Here is a 20579-nt window from a genome sequence, read left to right as displayed (position 1 = left end):
GAGAGATGTGCCATGTTCTTGGATTGGAAGAATCAACATTGTGAAAATGACTCTACTACCCAAAGCAATCTACAGATTCAATGCAATTCCTATCAAACTACCAATGGCATTTTTCACAGAACTAGAACAAAAAATTTCACAATTTGTATGGAAACACAAAAGACCCCGAATAGCCAAAGCAATCTTGAGAACGAAAAACGGAGCTGGAGGAATCAGGCTCCCTGACTTCAGACTATACTACAAAGCTACAGTAATCAAGACAGTATGGTACTGGCACAAAAACAGAAAGATAGATCAATGGAACAGGATAGAAAGCCCAGAGATAAACCCACGGACATATGGTCACCTTATCTTTGATAAAGGAGGCAGGAATGTACAGTGGAGAAAGGACAGTCTCTTCAATAAGTGGTGCTGGGAAAACTGGACAGGGACATGTAAAAGTATGAGATTAGATCACTCCCTAACACCATACACAAAAATTAGCTCAAAATGGATTAAAGACCTAAATGTAAGGCCAGACACTATCAAACTCTTAGAGGAAAACATAGGCAGAACACTCTATGACATAAATCACAGCAAGATCCTTTTTGACCCACCTCCTAGAGAAATGGAAATAAAGACAAAAATAAACACATGGGACCTAATGAAACTTCAAAGCTTTTGCACAGCAAAGGAAACCATAAACAAGACCAAAAGACAACCCTCAGAATGGGAGAAAATATTTGCAAATGAAGCAACTGACAAAGGATTAATCTCCAAAATTTATAAGCAGCTCATGCAGCTCAATAGCAAAAAAACAAACAACCCAATCCAAAAATGGGCAGAAGACCTAAATAGACATTTCTCCACAGAAGATATACAGACAGCCAACAAACACATGAAAGGATGCTCAACATCTTTACTCATTAGAGAAATGCAAATCAAAACTACAATGAGATATCATCTCACACCAGTCAGAATGGCCATCATCAAAAAATCTAGAAACAATAAATGCTGGAGAGGGTGTGGAAAAAAGGGAACACTCTTGCACTGCTGGTGGGAATGTGAATTGGTACAGCCACTATGGAGAACGGTATGGAGGTTCCTTAAAAAACTACAAATAGAACTACCATATGACCCAGCAATCCCACTACTGGGCATATACCCTGAGAAAACCATAATTCAAAAAGAGACATGTACCAACATGTTCATAGCAGCCCTATTTACAATAGCCCGGAGATGGAAACAACCTAAGTGTCCATCATCGGATGAATGGATAAAGAAGATGTGGCACATATATACAATGGAATATTACTCAGCCTTAAAAAGAAATGAAATTGAGCTATTTGTAATGAGGTGGATGGACCTAGAGTCTGTCATACAGAGTGAAGTAAGTCAGAAAGAGAAAGACAAATACTGTATGCTGACACATATATATGGAATTTAAGAAAAAAATGTCATCAAGAACATAGGGGTAAGACAGGAATAAAGACACAGACCTACTAGAGCATGGACTTGAGGATATGGGGAAGGGGAAGTGTAAGCTGTGACAAAGTGAAAGAGCGGCATGGACATATATACACTACCAAACGTAAGGTAGATAGCTAGTGGGAAGCAGCCGCATAGCACAGGGAGATCAGCTTGGTTCTTTGTGACCGCCTGGAGGGGTGGGATAGGGAGGGTGGGAGGGAGACGCAAAAGGGAGGGGATATGGGAACATATGTATATGTATAACTGATTAAATTTGTAAAATAAAAAAAATATATATTCTGCAAAAATAAAAAAAAGAATATAGAAGTTTGTTTCTTCCTTAATCCTGAAGTGAGCTGTCTACATTTACAAGGTAGTCCCACAGGCATTCAGGAGGCCATGACCTTCTGTCTTATTGTTCCACCATCCCCCAGGGCAGGGTTTCTCAATATAGCACTATTAAAATTTTGAGCTGGATGATTTTTTTGTTGGAGAGAAGGGTGGGGAATGGCTGTCATGGGCATTGTAGGATATTTAGCAGCGTTCCTGGTCTCTACCCACTAGATGCCAGTAGCACTTCCACTGACCAGTTTTGATGACAAAAATATCTCCAGATATTTCCAAATCTGCCCTGTGGAGCAAAATCATCCCAGTTGAGAACCACTGACTTGGATGTTGTTATGGTCTGCATGGTTGAAACTGAATCATAAATTTCCATGTGCAAGATTGAGGAAAATGGAAAGTTTAAGGAGAAATGAATGCCCAATGCCTAATGCTCAGACCCAGAAGCAGTATGTAACATTCATTGTTGAGAACGTACTCATGTGTCTTCAACCAAATATGTATATGCTGATGGGGAAGATTTAGTAGAGTGCAAAAAAACTGATAAGTGAAAGACAGAAGGAATTACTAGAGCCATGTCTTGTATAGGCAAGAGAGGATGAGATCTAGTGAAGACCTAGAGGGGTTGACCTTAGGTGGGAGTATGGGAGACATGAAGCATATAGAACAGAAACAAGTAAGTAACTCTTGACACAGCTTGTGGAAGCTTTTTCCTACTATGTTTTATTTCCTCTATGAAACTGGAAAATAAATCATCAGCTGAGAATGATAATGAATATAGAGAGTTGGAGGTTTGAGAAAATGGAAGAAAGAGTAAATCAGTCGTCTAGGAGAGTGGAAGAATGAATGGAATAGGAACATTTAATAGGATGGCCTGAAAGTATTGAGTTCCCCCTAATGTCGGTGACCATGAATTTAAAGTGAGACCCACTTGTATGTTTTTCCAGCCACACAGAGCCTTACACCACAGGAGAGGAATAGGCAGAGAGTTGGATTTAACTGGGATTATAGTTTTGTCAAGTGAATATAACAAAGTGAGAAAAAAAGGGTAAGGAAGTCAGCCTATATGTAAGAGGGTGAATGACCATGGAGTTTAAATGGTACAAAGAAGGGAAAGAAGAAATCCAAATAGGGAGGAACAATGAAAAGATGGTAGAATTGGAAGTCCCAGTGGGGTTGAAGGATTGCTAGTGGTGGGGTAGTAGAGGGAGTGATCCAGAAAACATAAAAGCTGGCAGTCTACTAGTTGAATGCAGGAAACTGAGTTTGAGGGGGGTTTGCAGTTACAGGTAATGAAAAAGTCTGAGAATGAGCATGGGAATTAATGGCTCCCATAAGGTAAAGGACAAGATCTAAAAGAACAGAGCTCAAGGAATTGAGATCTAGGGTGAAAGAATCTTCTAAACGTACATTTAAATTGCTAAATTAAGAAAGTAGTGGGAAATTGACAATGAGCCAAGGATGAAATGAACTGAGAATGATCCAATTGCAGGTGGATCACAACAATAGTTGATTATATAAACTGATGATGTGAGTTTTAGGAGGGGAAGAAGGGAGGGCAAATACACTGAAAGAGAACAATAAGGAGGAGGACACCTGCCCATCTCCAAGTACAATGGTAAGAGGACTGATGAAAAGAAAAAAAAGAAGGGCTTCTGGGCTGGCAGTATCCTCAGAGGACAGCCAGGATTCTGTCAAAGCAAGAAAGTACAAGGAATTTCAGAAAATAAAGTGAGAATATAGTGGAAATGTTTCAGGAACTGTGGTAGGTGGGACACGAGGACAAAATGTGAAATATGCAGAACTTTATGAAAAGTAGAATGCAGGAAATGAAAAGGGACCTGGACACTGAGGCCTGTTATAAGAAAGGATAAAGAGCATCTTATTAGATAAGTGCATGCAAGTCAAACATAGAAGTGTAGGAGACCTTCAAGATGGCGGAATAGGAAGACATGGAGATCACCTTCCTCCACACAGATACATCAGAAATACATCTACATGTGGAACAACTCTTACAGAACACCTACTGAATGCTGGCAGAAGACCTCAGACTTCCCAAAAGGCAAGAAACTCCCCACGTACCTGGGTAGGGCAAAAGAAAAAAGAAAAAACAGAGACAAAAGAATAAGGATGGGACCTGCACCACTGGGAGAGAGCTGTGAAGGAGGAAAAGTTTCCACACACTAGGAAGCCCCTCCACTGGTGGAGATGGGGTGTGGCAGGGGGGAAGCTTCAGAGCCACAGAGGAGAGGGCAGCAACAGGGGTGCAGAGGGCAAAGTGGAGAGATGCCCACACAGAGGATCGTTACCAACCAGCACTCGCCAGCCTGAGAGGCTTGTCTGCTCACCTGGCGGAGGGGTGAAGGCTGGGAACTGAGGCTCAGGCTTCGGAGCCCAGGGAGAGGACTGTGGTTGGCTGCGTGAACACAACCTGAAAGGGGATAGTGCGCCACAGCTAGCTGGGAGGGAGTCTGGGAAAAAGTCTGGAACTGCTTAAGAGGCAAGAGACCATTGTTGCAGGGTGCACGAGGAGAGGGGATTCAGAACACCACCTAAACAAGCTCTAGAGACTGGCGCTAGCAACGGGTATCAGCGTGGACCCCAGAGAAGGGCATGGGATGCTAAGGCTGCTGCTGCAGCGACCAAGAACCCTGTGTGCAAGCACAGGTCACTATCCACACCTCCCGTCCCGGGAGCCTGTGCAGCCTGCCACTGCCAGGGTCCCGTGATCCAGGGACAACTGCCCCGGGAGAACACACGCCATTCCTCAGGCTGTTGCAAAGTCATGCAGGCCTCTGCCACAGCAGGCTCTCCCCTCGTTCCATATCCCTCCCTCCCCCCAGCCTGAGTGAGCCAGAGACCCCTAATCAGCTGCTCCTTTAACCCCGTCTTGTCTGAGCAAAGAACAGATGCCCTCAGGTGACCTACATGCAGAGGCAGGGCCAAATACAAAGATGAACCCCAGGAGCTGTGCAAACAAAGAAGAGAAAGGGAAATCTCTCCCAGCAGCCTCAGGAACAGCAGATAAAATCTCCACAATCAACTTGATGTACCCTGCATTAGTGGAGTACCTGAGTAGACAACAAATCATCCCAAAATTGTGGTGGACTTTGGGAGCTATATATTTTTTCTTCCTTTTTCTCTTTTTGTGAGTGTGTATGTGTGTGCTTCCATGCATGATTTTGTCTGTATAACTTTGCTATTACCATTAGTCCTAGGATTCTGTCTGTCCTTTTTTTTTTTTGGATAGTTCTGTTTTGTTTTTTTAATATACTTTTTAGTGCTTGTTATCATTGCTGGATTTGTTTTTTGGTTTAGTTGCTTTCTTCTTTCTCTCTTTCTTTTTTTACTTTTTTAAATTGCTTTTTTTTTAATTTTTAATAATTCTTTTTTATTTTAATAACTTTATTTTATTTTTTCTTTCTTTCTTTTTTTTCTCCCTTTTCTTCTGAGCTGTGTGGCTGACAGGGCCTTGGTGCTCCAGCCAGTGTCAGGACTGTGCCTCTGAGGTGGGAGAGCTGAGGTCAGGAAATGGGTCCACCAGAGACCTCCCAGCTTATTGTAACATCAAATGGCAAAAGTGCTCCCAGAGATCTCCATCTCAATGCTAAGACACAGCTCCACTCAACGACCAGCACCCTCCAGGGCTAGACACCCTATGCCAAAAAACTAGCAAGACAAGAACACAACCTCACCCATTAGCAGAGAGACTGCCTAAAATCATAATAAGTTCACAGACACCCCAAAACACACCAATGGATGTGATCCTACCCACCATAAAGAAAAGATCCTGTCTCATCCACCAGAACACAGGCACTAGTACCCTCCACCAGGATGCCTACACAACCCACTGAACCAATCTTAGCCACTGGGGATAGACACTGAAAACAACAGGAACTACAAACCTGCAGCATGCAAAAAGGAGACCCCAAACACAGTAAGATGAGAAAAATGAGAAGACAAAGAAACACACAGCACATGAAGGAGCAAGATAAAAATCTACCAGTCCAAACAAATGAAGAGTAAATAGTCAGTCTACCTGAAAAAGAATTCAGAGTAATGATGGTAAAGGTGCTCCAAAATCTTGGAAATAGAATGGAGAAAGTACAAGAAACATTTAACAAGGACCTAGAAGAACTAAAGAGCAAACAAACAACGTTGAACAACAGAATAAATGAAATTAAAACTTCTCTACAAGGAATCAATAGCAGAATAACTGAGGCAGAAAAACAGACACGTGACCTGGGAGATAAAATATTGGAAATAACTACTGCAGAGCAGAATAAAGAAAAAAGAATGAAAAGAATTGAGGACAGTCTCAGAGACTTCTGGGACAACATTAAATGCACCAACATTCACATTATAGGGGGCCCAGAAGAAGAAGAGAAAAAGAAAGGGACTGAGAAAATATTTGAAGAGATTATAGTTGAAAAGTTCCTTAATATGGGAAAGGAAATAGTCAATCAAGTCCAGGTAGCGCAAAGAGTCCCAATACAGGATAAATCCAAGGAGAAACATGCCAAGACATATATTGATCAAACTATCAAAAATTAAATGCAGGGCTTCTCTGGTGGCGCAGTGGCTGAGAGTCCGCCTGCCAACGCAAGGGACACGGGTTCGGGCCCCGGTCTTGGAGGATCCCACATGCCGTGGAGCAGCTAGGCCCATGAGCCATGGCCACTGAGCCTACACGTCCGGAGCCTGTGCTCCACAATGGGAGAGGCCACAACAGTGAGAGGCCCGTGTACCAAAACAAACAAATGAACAAAAACAATTAAATGCAAAGAACATATATTAAAAGCAGAAAGGGAAAAACAACAAATAACACATAAGGGAATCCCCATATGTTAACAGCTGATCTTTCAGCAGAAACTCTGCAAGCCAGAAGGGAGTGGAAGGATATATTTAAAGAGATGAAGGAGAAAAATCTAAAACCAAGATTACTCTACCTAGCAAGGATCTCATTCAGATTTGACAGAAAAATTAAAATTTTTACAGACAAGCAAAAGCTAAGAGAATTCAGCAGCCACAAACCAGCTTTAAGACAAATGCTAAAGGAACTTCTCTAGGCAGGAATCACAAGAGAAGGAAAAGATCTACAATAACAAACCGAAAACAATTGAGAAAATTTGTAATAGGGACACACATATTGATAATTACCTTAAATGTAAATGGATTAAATCCTCCAACCAAAAGACATAGACTGGCTTGAATGGATACAAAAATAAGACCTGTATGTATGCTCTCTACAGGTGACCCACTTCAGGCCTAGGGACACAAACAGACTGAAAGTGAAGGGATGGAAAAACATATTCCATGCAAATGGAAATCAAAAGAAACCTGGAGGAGCAATTTTTGTATCAGGCAAAATAGACTTTAAAATAAAGACTATTTCAAGAGATAATGAAGGACATTACATAATGATCAAGGGATCAATCCAACAAGAAGATATAACAATTGTAAATATTTATGCACCCAACATAGGAGCAGCTGAATACATAAGGTAAATGTTAACAGGCATAAAAGGGGAAATAGACAGTAACACAATAATAGTAGGGAACCTTAACACCCCACTTTCACCAATGGACAGATCATTCAAAATGAAAATAAATAAGGAAACACAAGCTTTAAATGACACATTAAACAAGATGGAATTAATTGATATTTAGAAGACTTTCCATTTAAAAACAACAGAGTACACTTTCTTCTCAAGTGCTCATGAAACATTGTCCAAGATAGATCATATCTTGGGTCACAAATCAAGCCTTGGTACATTTAAGAAAATTGAAACTGTATCAAGTACCTTTTCTGATGACAACGCTATGAGACTAGATATCAATTACAGGAAAAAATCTGGAAAAAATATAAACACATGGAGGCTAAACCATACACTACTTAATAATCAAGAGATTACTGAAGAAATCAAAGAGGAAATCAAAAAGACCTAAAAGCAAATGACAATGAAAACACGATGACACAAAACTTATTGGATGCAGCAAAAGCAGTTCTAAGAGGGAAGTTTATAGCAATACAATCCTACCTCAAGAAGCAAGAAATATCTCAAATAAACAACCTAACCTTACAGCTAAAGCAATTAGAGAAAGAAGAAAAAAAAAAACCCAGAGTTAGCAGAAGGAAAGAAATCATACAGATCAGATCAGAAATAAATGAGAAAGAAATGAAGGAAACAATAGCAAAGAACAATAAAACTAGAAGCTGTTTCTCTGAGAAGATAAACAAAATAGATAAACCATTAGCCAGATTCATAAAGAAAAGAAGGGAGAAGGCTCAAATCAATAGAATTAGAAACGAAAAGGAGAAGTAACAGCTGACACTACAGACATACAAAGGATCATGAGAGATTACTACAAGCAACTCTATGTCAATAAAATGGACAACCTGGAAGAAATGGACAAATTCTTAGAAAAGCACAACCTTCCAAGACTGAACCAGGAAGAAATAGAAAATATGAAAAGACCAATCAGAAGCACTGAAATTGAGACTGTGATTAAAAGTCTTCCAGGGCCTCCCTGGTGGCGCAAGTGGTTAAGAGTCCGCCTGCCGATGCAGGGGATACGGGTTCGTGCCCCGGTCTGGGAGGATCCCATATGCCGCGGAGCGGCTGGGCCCGTGAGCCATGGCCGCTGGGCCTGCGCATCCGGAGCCTGTGCTCCGCAACGGGAGAGGCCACAACAGTGAGAGGCCCACATACCGCAAAAAGAAAAAAAAAAAAAAAAAAAAAAAAAAGTCTTCCAAAAACAAAATGCCAAGGACCAGACAGCCTCACTGGCGAATTCTATCAAACATTTGAGAAGAGATAACACGTATCCTTCTCAAACTCTTCCAAAATAGAGCCGATGGAGGAACACTCCCAAACTCATTCTATAAGACCAGCATCACCCTGATACCAAAACCAGACAAAGATGTCACAAAGAAAGAAAACTGCAGGGCAATATCTGTGATGAACATAGGTGCAAAAATCCTCAACAAAATACTAGCAAAGAGAATCCAACAGCACATTACAAGGATCATACACCATGATCAAGTGGGGTTTATCCCAGGAAAGCAAGGATTCTTCAATATATGCAAATCAATCAATGTGACACATAATATTAACAAACTGAATGAGAAAAACCATATGATCATCTCAATAGATGCAGAGAAAGCTTTTGACAAAATTCAACACCCATTTATGATAAAAAAACCCTCCAGAAAGTAGGCATAGAGGGAACTTACCTCAACATAATAAGGTCCATATATGACAGAACGACAGCCAACATCATTCTCAATGGTGGAAAACTGAAACCATTTCCACTAAGATCAGGAACAAGACAAGGTTGCCCACTCTCACCACTATTATTCAACATAGTTTTGGAAGTTTTAGCCACAGCAATCAGAGAAGAAAAAGAAAAAATAGGAATCCAAATCAGAAAAGAAGTAAGCTGTCACTGTTTGCAGATGACATGATACTATATGTAGAGATTCCTGAAGTTGCTACCAAAAAATTAGTAGAGCTAATCAATGAGTTTGGTAAAGTAGCAGGATACAAAATTAATGCACAGAAATCTCTTGCATTCCTATACACTAATGATAAAAAATCTGAAAGAGAAATTAAGGAAACACTCCCATTTACCATTGTAACAAAAAGAATAAAATACTAGGAATAAACCTACCTAAGGAGACAAAAGACCTTTATGCAGAGAACTATAAGACACTGTTGAAAGAAATTAAAGATGAAACAAACAGATGGAGAGATATACCATGTTCTTGGATTGGAAGAATCAACATTGTGAAAATGACTATTCTACCCAAAGCAATCTACAGATTCCATGCAATCCCTATCAAATTACCAAAGGCATTTTCCACAGAACTAGAACAGAAAAATTCACAATTTGTATGAAAACACAAAAGACCCTCAATAGCCAAACCAATCTTGAGAAAGAAAAACGGAGCTGGAGGAACGAGGCTCCCTGACTTCAGACTATACTACAAAACTACAGTAATCAAGACTGTATGGTCCTGGCACAAAAATAGAAATGTAGATCAATGGAACAGGATAGAAAGCCCAGAGGTAAACCCACGCATATATGGTCACCTTATTTTTATAAAGGAGGCAAGAATATACAATGGAGAAAAGACAGCGTCTTCAATAAGTGGTGCTGGGAAAACTGGACAGCTACATGTAAAAGAATGAAATTTGAACACTCCCTAACACTATACACAAAAATAAACTCATAATGGATTAAAGACCTAAATGTTAGGCCAGACAGTAGAAAACTCTTAGAGGAAAACACAAGCAGAACACTCTGTGCTATAAATCACAGCAAGATCCTTTTTGACCCACCTCCTAGAGAAATGGAAATAAAAACAAAAATAAACACATGGGATGTAATGAAACAAAAGCTTTTGCACAGCAAAGGAAGCCATAAATGAGACGAAAAGACAACCCTCAGAATGGGAGAAAATATTTTCAAATGAAGCAACTGACAAAACATTAATCTCCAAAATTTACAAGCAGCTCAGGAGCTCAATATCAAAAAAAAACAAACAACCCAATCCAAAAATAGACAGAAGACCTAAATAGACATTTCTCCAAAGAAGATATACAGATTGCCAACAAACACATGAAAGATTGCTTAACATCACTAATCATTAGAGAAACGCAAATCAAAACTACAATGAGGTATCACCTCACACAGGTCAGAATGGCCATCTTCAAAAAATCTACAAACAATAAATGCTGGAGAGGGTGTGGAGAAAAGGGAACCCTCTTGCACTCGTGGTGGTAGTGTAAATTGATACAGCCACTATGGAGAACTTTATGGAGGCTCCTTAGAAAACTAAAAATAGAACTACCTTATGACCCAGCAATCCTACTACTGGGCATATACCCTGAGAAAACCATAATTCAAAAAGGGTCATGTACCAAATTGTCATTGCAGCTATATTTACAGGACAGGACATGGAAGCAACCTCAATGTCCATCGATAGATGAATGGATAAAGAAGATGTGGCTCATATATACAATGGAATATTACTCAGCCATAAAAAGAAATGAAATTGAGTTATTTGTAATGAGGTGGATGGACTTAGAGTCTGTCATACAGAATACAGTAAGTCAGAAAGAGAAAAACAAATACCAAATGTTAACACATATATATGGAATCTAAAAAAACAAAAGTGGTCCTGAAGAACCTAGGAGCAGGACAGGAATAAAGATACAGCTGTAGAGAATGGACTTGAAGACACGGGGAGGAGGAAGGGTAACCTGGGACGAAGTGTGAGAGCGGCATGGACTTATATATACTACCAAATGTAAAATAGATAGCTAGTGGGAAGCAGCCACATAGCACAGGGAGTTCAGCTCAGTGCTTTGTGACCAGCTAGAGGGGTGGGATAGGGAGAGTGGGAGGGAGATACAAGAGGGAGGAGATAAGGGGATATATGTATATGTACAGCTGATTTACTTTGTTATAAAGCAGAAACTAATACACCATTGTAAAGCAATTACACTTCAATAAAGTTGTTTTAAAAAAAGTAGAAGGGCAGATATGAAAGTTAAGTAATAAATTAATATTTCTGTTTATGTCTAAATTTCCCATATCTTATTTGATTATTTGGATACTTTATATTGCTCTCTAAATTAATTGTCCTCCAGAGTTTTGCTTTAACAAGTCATCTTATCCCCAAACAGTGGCAGTTCCATTTGCCATTTCATATATCACAAGAATTCTGTGGATTAGGAATTCGAACCTGGCTTGGCTAGACATCCATTGAGGTTACCCAATGATAATACTCAACTGACAGATGGGTTGATCTGAAGTATCCAAGAAAGTTTTACTCACAGAGTGGAGCTTTGGCAGGATGGCTAGAAGGCTGGGCTCAGCTGGGACTGTCAACTGGAGCATCTGTACATGGCTTCACCAGGATGGCAATCTCAGGGTAGTAAGACTTCTAATATGGCGACTGGCTTCCTCCAAAGCAAGCATCCTAAGCGAACCAGGTGGAAGCAGCACAGCCTTTTCTTATCTAGGTTTGGACGTCATGCAGTCAGTTCCTCCACATTCTATTGATTACAAAATAGTACTATGCCTAGCCCAGTTTCAAGAGGAGGGGAATTGGATTCCACCTCTTGAAGGGGAAGTGGCAAGGTCATACTTTTGAGGAACGTGTAGAGTGGGAGATATCATTGTGGCCATCTTTCACCAATATAATCTGCACTGGTGATACAAGTTATACATAAACTTTTGTCATACAGGTGATAAGGGTAGAGACCCCTGAAAAAAGATTCCCACGTTCAAACTCAAAAGAACTGTAAACTCTATTTGTGATAAACCATTAAATGTATACATCTTTTTTTTCTTTAGGAGGGTCTAGAAGATCCACAATTGAAAGTGTATATCAAACCTCAGAGTTTTTGGAAGAGGACCTCAGTGGGTATGATAAATCAAGTTAAACTTTCTATTAAGTATCCACATTATGCAAGATACTAAGTATAATGTAATTCTCCAAACACAGAAAAAGTAACTTCTTCCAACACTTGATAAGCTAATACTGAAACACTGGTTAAAAAAAAAAAAAAAAAAAAAAAAGAAATCATAGAGGTACTTGTAAATAATACATAAGGTTAAGTACTTTTAATCTTTTAAGCTATGTCTAAAAATTACAGAATACAAAATCCTATCGACCCTTGAACAACATGGAGGTCAGGGATGCCAACTCTCCCCACAGTCAAAAATATTCATATAACCTATAGTCAGTCCTCTGTCTACATATTTTTCTCCATATCCTCAGCTCTGCATTTGCAGATTCAACCAGCCACTGATTGTATAGTACTGTAGTATTTAGTATTGAAAAATGTCTGCATGTAAGTGGACTCCCACAGTTCAAAACCATGTTATTCAAGGCCAATTGCAATATCTTAAAAGCAAGGTTTATTTTTTTGCTTTCTAGTCCAATATAAAATTTAATTTTATAATTTATTTTATTTCAGATTTCCAGATAATCAAAACAAATGAGACTTAAACCAACTTTTGACTCAACAACAAATCAAGAAGTAATTTATCATATCACTTCAGTCTTCGATACCTGTAATATGAGTATGTTACAAATAATACAGAGTTATAATAAAACTATGACTATATTTTCATTGGATTTTGTATTATAATTTGCTACTACAAATTTAGTCTAAAACATCTAAATCCATGAAAATTAAATATATCCCAAATGCTTAGAAATATCAATAATTATCCATAAGCTAAACTGTAAAATTTTCCTCTTATCCATTATTCTACCAGAAATAGTGCTATTACACTTAATCTTAGCCTAAAGGCTGAGAAGCAATAGAAATAATGCTATTATAGAATCAAAATTTTGTTGTGTCTAATGAGAATATTGTTTTAAGCTTAAGGAAGTCTATGTTGAATAAAGGTAGGAAAAGATTTACTAAAATTCCTGGGAAACTTTTCAACATTTGTAAAAGGATTGTAACAAATAGAGACTATCATACTGATAAGTACTGCTCAAAACAGTCTGCTTCACCCAGGTAAAGGAAAACTCTGTTTCCTCTATTTGCCCCACTTCTGACACCAAATGTGTGAGTTTTTCCACTCCAGTTCTCAGCAGACACTGACTGGGTGTCTTACAGTTTAAATTAAATCTGACACTAACTGCCAGGAGTTGGCACAGACCACAGATTAAGGAATCATGTCCATAAGACTGTCCCCCACTTCATATGCAAATTATAAGTCCCAGCTTGTCACCTGTATTTCTGGCTGAGTTGGCTACAAACTGAGGATTCCCACAACCCCCTTCTCAGCTTCAATAATTTGCTCTAACAACTCACAGAACTCAGGGAAGAAGATACTTACACTTGCCAGTTTATTATTAAGAGTATAATAAAAGATATAGATGAACAGAAAAATAGAAGTATAAGGCAAGGCATGGGGTAAGGGGAACAGATCTTCCATGCCCTCCCAGAGTGTAGCTCCCTCTGAGCACCTCAGTTCATTCACCAATATAGATGCTCCCCAAATCCTTTCAGTTGTTTTTTATGGAGTTTTTATTACCTAGATATGATTGGTTAAATCATTGACAATTAGTGATTAACTCAACCTCCAGCCTTGCTCTCCCCAGAGGTCAGGACATAGGGTGGAAAGTTTCAACCCTCTAGTCACATGGTTGACTCCCCTGACCACTAGCCCCTCATTTTATGGGCTTTCCAAAAAGTCACTTTATTAAAATAAACGAAGGTGTGGTTGAAAAGGTCTTGTTATTAATGACAAAACATGCTCTTTTCACCTTTATTCATCTCTCCAGAGCTGTTGAAGGTGGCAGGGACAAAAAACAAATATTAATTTATTGTATAATATTAGGAGTTCTGTGCCAGAAACCAGAGAGGAAGACCACATATATATTTCTTACTACAACATTATACTGTGTAAAAGTATATTTTACGATACTTTTAGCTGATGGTATATAATGTATCCATACCAATTTTAAAAGACTATGAAAATCCTTCAGTCTTAGGCCCCTCCCCTAATGTGACTTACAAAATGAGAGGACATAGCTGAAATAATTATGTGTATAATTTCTAGAGATTTGCAGGTCTAGGGGAATCCATAAATGAAATCCTTTACCCAAAATAAAGACTTTTACTCCCACTTAACCTTAGTCAATATACACTTTAATTTTAGTTCTTTTTAATTTGTCATGATTAAAGTTTGGGGACAAACCCTAGAACACTGCGGTTTGGAGTCATACTGCTTTCACATAATAGTGATGCATCCACACCCTGCTCTAGGTGATGATTCAGTGAAAATACAAAAAACTGTAGATGGGGTAAGTGGAAAAATAGAAGAATTATCGTTTGTTGTTTATTGAATCAATAAACCCAATTTCCACAACGTCTCTGATTCCTGAATTTTTTTTTGCCATTCCCACAGACTTCTATGTTTTGTTCTGCCCAAGAAGTAGAATTAAAGTGTGTTTATCTCTTTAAGGAAACCCCAGATGTCTCCATCAAGCTTTGCAAAATATTGAGACAGAGAAATAAATTGGTTAAGGAGGTTTTCTGAGAACACGTTTTGTTAAATTAACAAACAAGGAGGCCATTGGACTGAGGTGGTTTTTTTTTTTTTTTTTTTTCTTTTTGCGGTATGCGGGCCTCTCACTGTTGTGGCCTCTCCCGTTGCAGAGCACAGGCTCCAGATGCGCAGACCCAGCGGCCATGGCTCACGGGCCCAGCCGCTCCGCGGTATATGGGATCCTCCCAGACCGGGGCACGAACCTGTATCCCCTGCATCGGCAGGCGGACTCTTAACCACTGCGCCACCAGGGAGGCCCAACTGAGGTGGTTTTAATGCCTTGGTGGCCTATGTAAATAAGGTAAAACCTAAGCCTGTAATTGTCTCAAGGTTAAGAAATCAAAATTAAAGACAATCAATGACAAACAGCCAACTATCGTTTCCCAAATAAGACAACTGCTTAAGCTATAGCTAATCAAATAATTTCCTTGCTTTTATAAAAGTCTTGCCCTTACCTCCTATCAGTGGTGTTCCTAACCATTTCCAGTTTGGCACTACTGCCTGATTCACATTGGGTTTTAATCTTTTTTTTAATGTCTGTTTATCTTTTAACACCTTCTCTGGTGATAACCAGGTCTCTTTTTTCCAGAAATTTCCTGGTTTAGCTAGAAACAGTCATTTAAAAGTTTGGTGCTAGTCAGGAACAGGAAAATAGATCAATGGGATAGAAAAGGGAATTCAGAAACAGCCAAAATTATATATATAAATTTAGTTTATGATGAAGGTGATATTTCAAAACAATTGGAAAAGGGTGGCATATATAATAAACATTCTGAAACCATTGGTTATCTGTAAAGGAACAAAATCTAGGCTGTGTTCCCTATCTCACATCATCTAATCAGATAGAATTAGAAATAAACCAGGATCAAACAGAGAGGACTGTGTTTCTAACCTTGGGTTGGGGAATGCCTTCCTAATTCAAATATCAAAGTCAGGTACAGAATGAACAATGAATACAGCATATGTGACTACATTAAAAATATTAATATGGTAAAAAGTTAACTAAACGAAGTTAAAATACCAACGACAGAGCAGGAGAATTTAAAATGACAAAAAAATTAATTATCATAAAACACAAATAATTTATTTTTAAAAAATTAATAAAGAAGATAAGAGGAAGAAGAAAGAGAAAAGGAGAAGAAAAAGAGAAAGATAACTTACTGGGAAAAGGACAGAGCATAGCCTTTGAATTTAAGTTGTTAATAGCTTAAAATAGACTGATATAAATGTAAGAGGTTTTATGTGAGCCTATATATATATATATATATATATATATATATATATATATATATATATATATAGAGAGAGAGAGAGAGAGAGAGAGAGAGAGAGAGATAATGCCTGCAAGAGATTCTCTTCAGCTTTAAGGACAAATGGGACTGAAAGTAAAGGGATGGAAAAAGATATTCCATGTAAATGGAAATCAAAAGAAAGCTGGAGTAACTATATTTATATCAGTCAAAATAAACTTTAAGTCAAAAGACTGTAATAAGAGACAAGGACAATAATATAATTATAAAGAGTTCAATCCAACAAGAGGATATAACATTGGTAAATATTTATGCACCCAACATAGGAGCATCTAAATATACAAAGCAAACATTAACAGACCTAAAGGGAGAAATAGACAGCATACAATAATAGTAGGGGACTTTAATACCTCACTTTCATCAAAGACAGATCATCCAGACAGAAAATCAACACGGACACATTGGCCTTAAATGACACATTAGATCAAATGGACTTAACAGACATATCTAGAACATTTAATCCAAAACCAACAGAATATATGTTTTTTTCAAGCACACACAGAATATAATAGGTCATAAAACAAGTCTTAATAAATTAGAAATTAATTACAAGAAGAAAAGTGAAAAAAAATCACAAACATATGGAGATTAAACAACATGTTACTGGGTCATAAACAATATGACCAATGGGTCAAAGAAAAAAAAATCTTGAGACAAATGAAAATGGAAATACAATATACCAAAACTTATGGGATGCAACAAAAGGTGTACTAATAGAGCTGTTCATAGTGATGAATGCTTACATTACAGAAAGAATTATCTCAAATAAAAAACCTAACTTTGCACCTCAAGGAACTAGAAAAATAAGAACAAATGAAGCCCAAAGTTAGTACAAGGAAGGAAATTTTAAAATATTGGAACAGAAATAAAAGAGAGACTAAGGAGACAATAGAAAAGATGAACAAACTAAGATCTATTTTTTTAAGGTAAAATATACAAAGCTTTAGCTAGACTCAGCAACAAAAAGGAGAGAGGACTGAAATAAATAAAATCAGAAATGAAAAATAGATGTTAAAACTGATACCACAGGAATACAAAAGAGTATAAGAAAATACTATGAACAATTATATGGCAACAAATTGAGCAACATAGAAGAAATGGATAAATTACTATAAACATACAACCTACCAAGACTGAATCATGAAGAAATAGAAAATATGAACAGACTGATTACTAGTAAGGAGATTGACTCAGTAATCAAAAAGCTCCCAACAAACAAAAGTCCAGGACTGGATGGCTTCACTGGTGAAATCTACCAAACATTTGAAGAAGGATTAATATCAATCCTTCTCAAACTCTACCAAAAATAGAAGAGGAAGGAACACTGCTAAACTCTTTTTTACAAGGCCACCATTACCCTGATATCAAAATCAGACAAGGACATCACATAAGGGAAAGTTACAGGCCAACATTCCTGATGAACAATGTATTAAATCCTCAACAAAATATTAGTCAACCAAATCCAACAATACATTAAAAGGATCATATACCATGGTCAAGTGGAATTTATTCCAGGGATGCAAGGATGGTACAACATCTGCCAGTCTATCAATATAATACACCACATTAACAAAATGAAGTATAAAACTCATAAGATCGTCTCAACAAATGCAGAAAATGCATTTGACAAAATTCAACATCCATTCATTATAAAAACTCTCAACAAAGTGAGTATAGAGAGAACATACCTCAATATATCAAAGGCCATATATAAAAAACCCACAGCTAACATCATACTCAGTGGTGAAAAGCTGAAAGATTTTCCCTAAGATCAGGAACAAGACAAGGATGCCCACTCTTGTCACTTTGATTCAACATAGTATTGAAAGTTCTACCCAGAGCAATTAGGCAAGAAAAAAAAAATAGGCAACCAAATGAGAAAGGAAGAAGTAAAAGTGTCTCTATTTGCAGATGACATGGTATTATATATAGAAAACCCTGAAGACTCCACCAAAAAACTGTTAGAACTAATAAATGAATTTAGTAAAGTTGCAAGATAAAAAATCTACATACAAAAACCAGTTGCATTTTTATACACAAACTATCAGAGAGAAATTAAGAAAACAATCCTATTTACAATTGCATCAAAAAGAATAAAGTACCTAACAATAAATTTAACCAAGATGGTGAAAGACTTGTACACTAAAAACCATAAGACATTGATGAAAGATATTGAATACACAAATAAATGGAAAGATAGTCCATGCTCAGTATGAGAAGAATCAATACTGTTAAAATGTCCATACTACCCAAAGCAATCTACAGATTCAATGCAATCCCAATCAAAATTCCAATTGGTATTTTTCACAGAAATATAACAAACTCCTAAAATTTATATGGAAACACAAAAGATTCCAAATAATCAAAGCAATCTTCAGAAAGAAGAAGAAAGCTAGAAGCATCAGACTTCGTGATTTCAAACTATATTACAAGCATCTAGCAATCAAAACAATATGGTATTGACATAAAAACAGACACATAGATCAATAGAATTGAATAGAGAGCCCAGAATAAACACATGCATACATGGCCAATTAACTTATGAAAAAGAGCCAAGAATATACAGTGGGGAAAAGAGAGTCACTCCAATAAGTAGTATTGGCAAAACTGGACAGTCAGATGCAAAAGAATGAAATTGGACCACTATCTTACACCATACACAAAAATTACCTCAAAATGGATTGAAAATTGAATACAAGACCGAAAATCATAAAACTCCTAGAAGAAAACATAAGGGATAAGTTCCTTGACATTAGTCTTGGCGATGATAATTTTGGAATTGACACCAAAAGCAAAGGCAACAAAAAGTGAAATAAACAAATGGTGTCAAATTAAAAAGCTTCTATACAGCAAAGGAAATCATCAACAAAATATAAAGGAAACCTACAAATAGGAGAAAATACTTACAAAACACCTATCTGATAAGAACTTGTATTGAGAATATATAAAGAATGCTCATAACTCAGTAATAAGACAAGAATGCAATTTAAGAAATAGGCAAAAGATTTGAACAGGCATTTTGCCAAAGATACACATATAGCAAATAAGCACATGAAAAGATCCTCAGTACCATTTGTTGTTAGAGAAATGCAAATTAAAACCACAATGAGGGCTTCCCTGGTGGCGCAGTGGTTGAGAGTCTGCCTGCCGATGCAGGGGACACGGGTTCGTGCCCCGGTCTGGGAAGATCTCACATGCCGCGGAGTGGCTGGGCCCGTGAGCCATGGCTGCTGAGCCTGCACATCCGGAGCCTGTGCTCTGCAACGGGAGAGGCCAAAAGAGTGAGAGGCCCGCATACCGCAAAAAAACAAAACAAAACAAAAAAAACCCACAATGAGATATCACCACACACCTACTAAAATGGGTAAAATTAAAGGGTCTGAAAATACCAAATGCTGGAGCAACTAGAATTCTCAAAATTACTAATGGAAACACAAAACCATACAGCTGCTTTGGAAAAGAGTTTAGCAATTTCTTATAAATTTAAATATACACCATATGACCAGCAACCCACTCTTAATCACCTAAGAGAAATGAAAACGCATGTTCACTAGGAACTGTATGTGAATATTTATAGCAATTTTATTCGTAATAGCCAAAAACTTGAAATTACCCAAATGTTCATCAATGGTGAGTAAATAAACAAATTGTAATATATTTATGAATTGAAATACAACTCAGCAATAAAATGAAAGCAACTAAATATAACAAGATGAACATTAAAAGCGTTATGCTAGGGCCTCCCTGGTGGCGCAGTGGTTAGGAGTCCGCCTGCCGATGCAGGGGATACGGGTTCGTGCCCCGGTCTGGGAGGATCCCATATGCCGCGGAGCGGCTGGGCCCGTGAGCCGTGGCCGCTGGGCCTGCGCATCCGGAGCCTGTGCTCCGCAACGGGAGAGGCCACAACAGTGAGAGGCCCACATACCGCAAAAAGAAAAAAAAAAAAAAAAAAAAAAAAAACGTTATGCTAAGTGAAAAAAGCCAATCACAAAAATCCCATTTATATAACATTCTGAAAAAGACAAAAGTACAGAACAGAAGTCAGATCAATAACTGCCAGTACTGGGGGCAGAGAAAAGGAAGTGACTGTTAAAGGGTATGAGGGAATTTTGGGGCCTATAGGAATGTTCTGTATTTTGATTGTGATGGTGGTTTTACTACTATAAACATTTCTCAAAGGTAACTGAACTCTACACTAGAAGATATATTTTACTGGATAAATTATAACTCAATAAATCTGACTTTTAAAAAAAGCAAAACACAAAGAGGATATGACTATGGAGTAAATTCGGTCTGATCACAGTGTTATTTAAATACAGTTCTGTGTATTCGTGGTTATGTATATATTTATATGTGTATAGAAAAAGCTCTTCAATGTTCTAAATCAAAGTGT

General features: G+C 37.8%; 1 protein-coding gene across 1 annotated transcript in view; it reads left to right on the top strand.

Annotated features, from left to right (window-relative positions):
• TTC29 (tetratricopeptide repeat domain 29) overlaps positions 1-12247 on the top strand; it is a 265146-nt gene extending 252899 nt beyond the window's left edge. The window contains exon 12 of the mRNA XM_060095162.1: positions 12159-12247. Coding sequence (XP_059951145.1) covers positions 12159-12247 — 89 coding nt within the window. The remainder of the gene's footprint in view (positions 1-12158) is intronic.
• Positions 12248-20579: the final 8332 nt, after the last annotated feature.

The sequence above is a fragment of the Mesoplodon densirostris genome, chromosome 1 (genome assembly GCF_025265405.1).
Source record: "Mesoplodon densirostris isolate mMesDen1 chromosome 1, mMesDen1 primary haplotype, whole genome shotgun sequence".
NCBI classification, from domain to species: Eukaryota; Metazoa; Chordata; class Mammalia; order Artiodactyla; family Ziphiidae; genus Mesoplodon; species Mesoplodon densirostris.
Note: the sequence above shows the minus strand (reverse complement) of the source record. Positions and strands in the feature narration are given on the sequence as shown.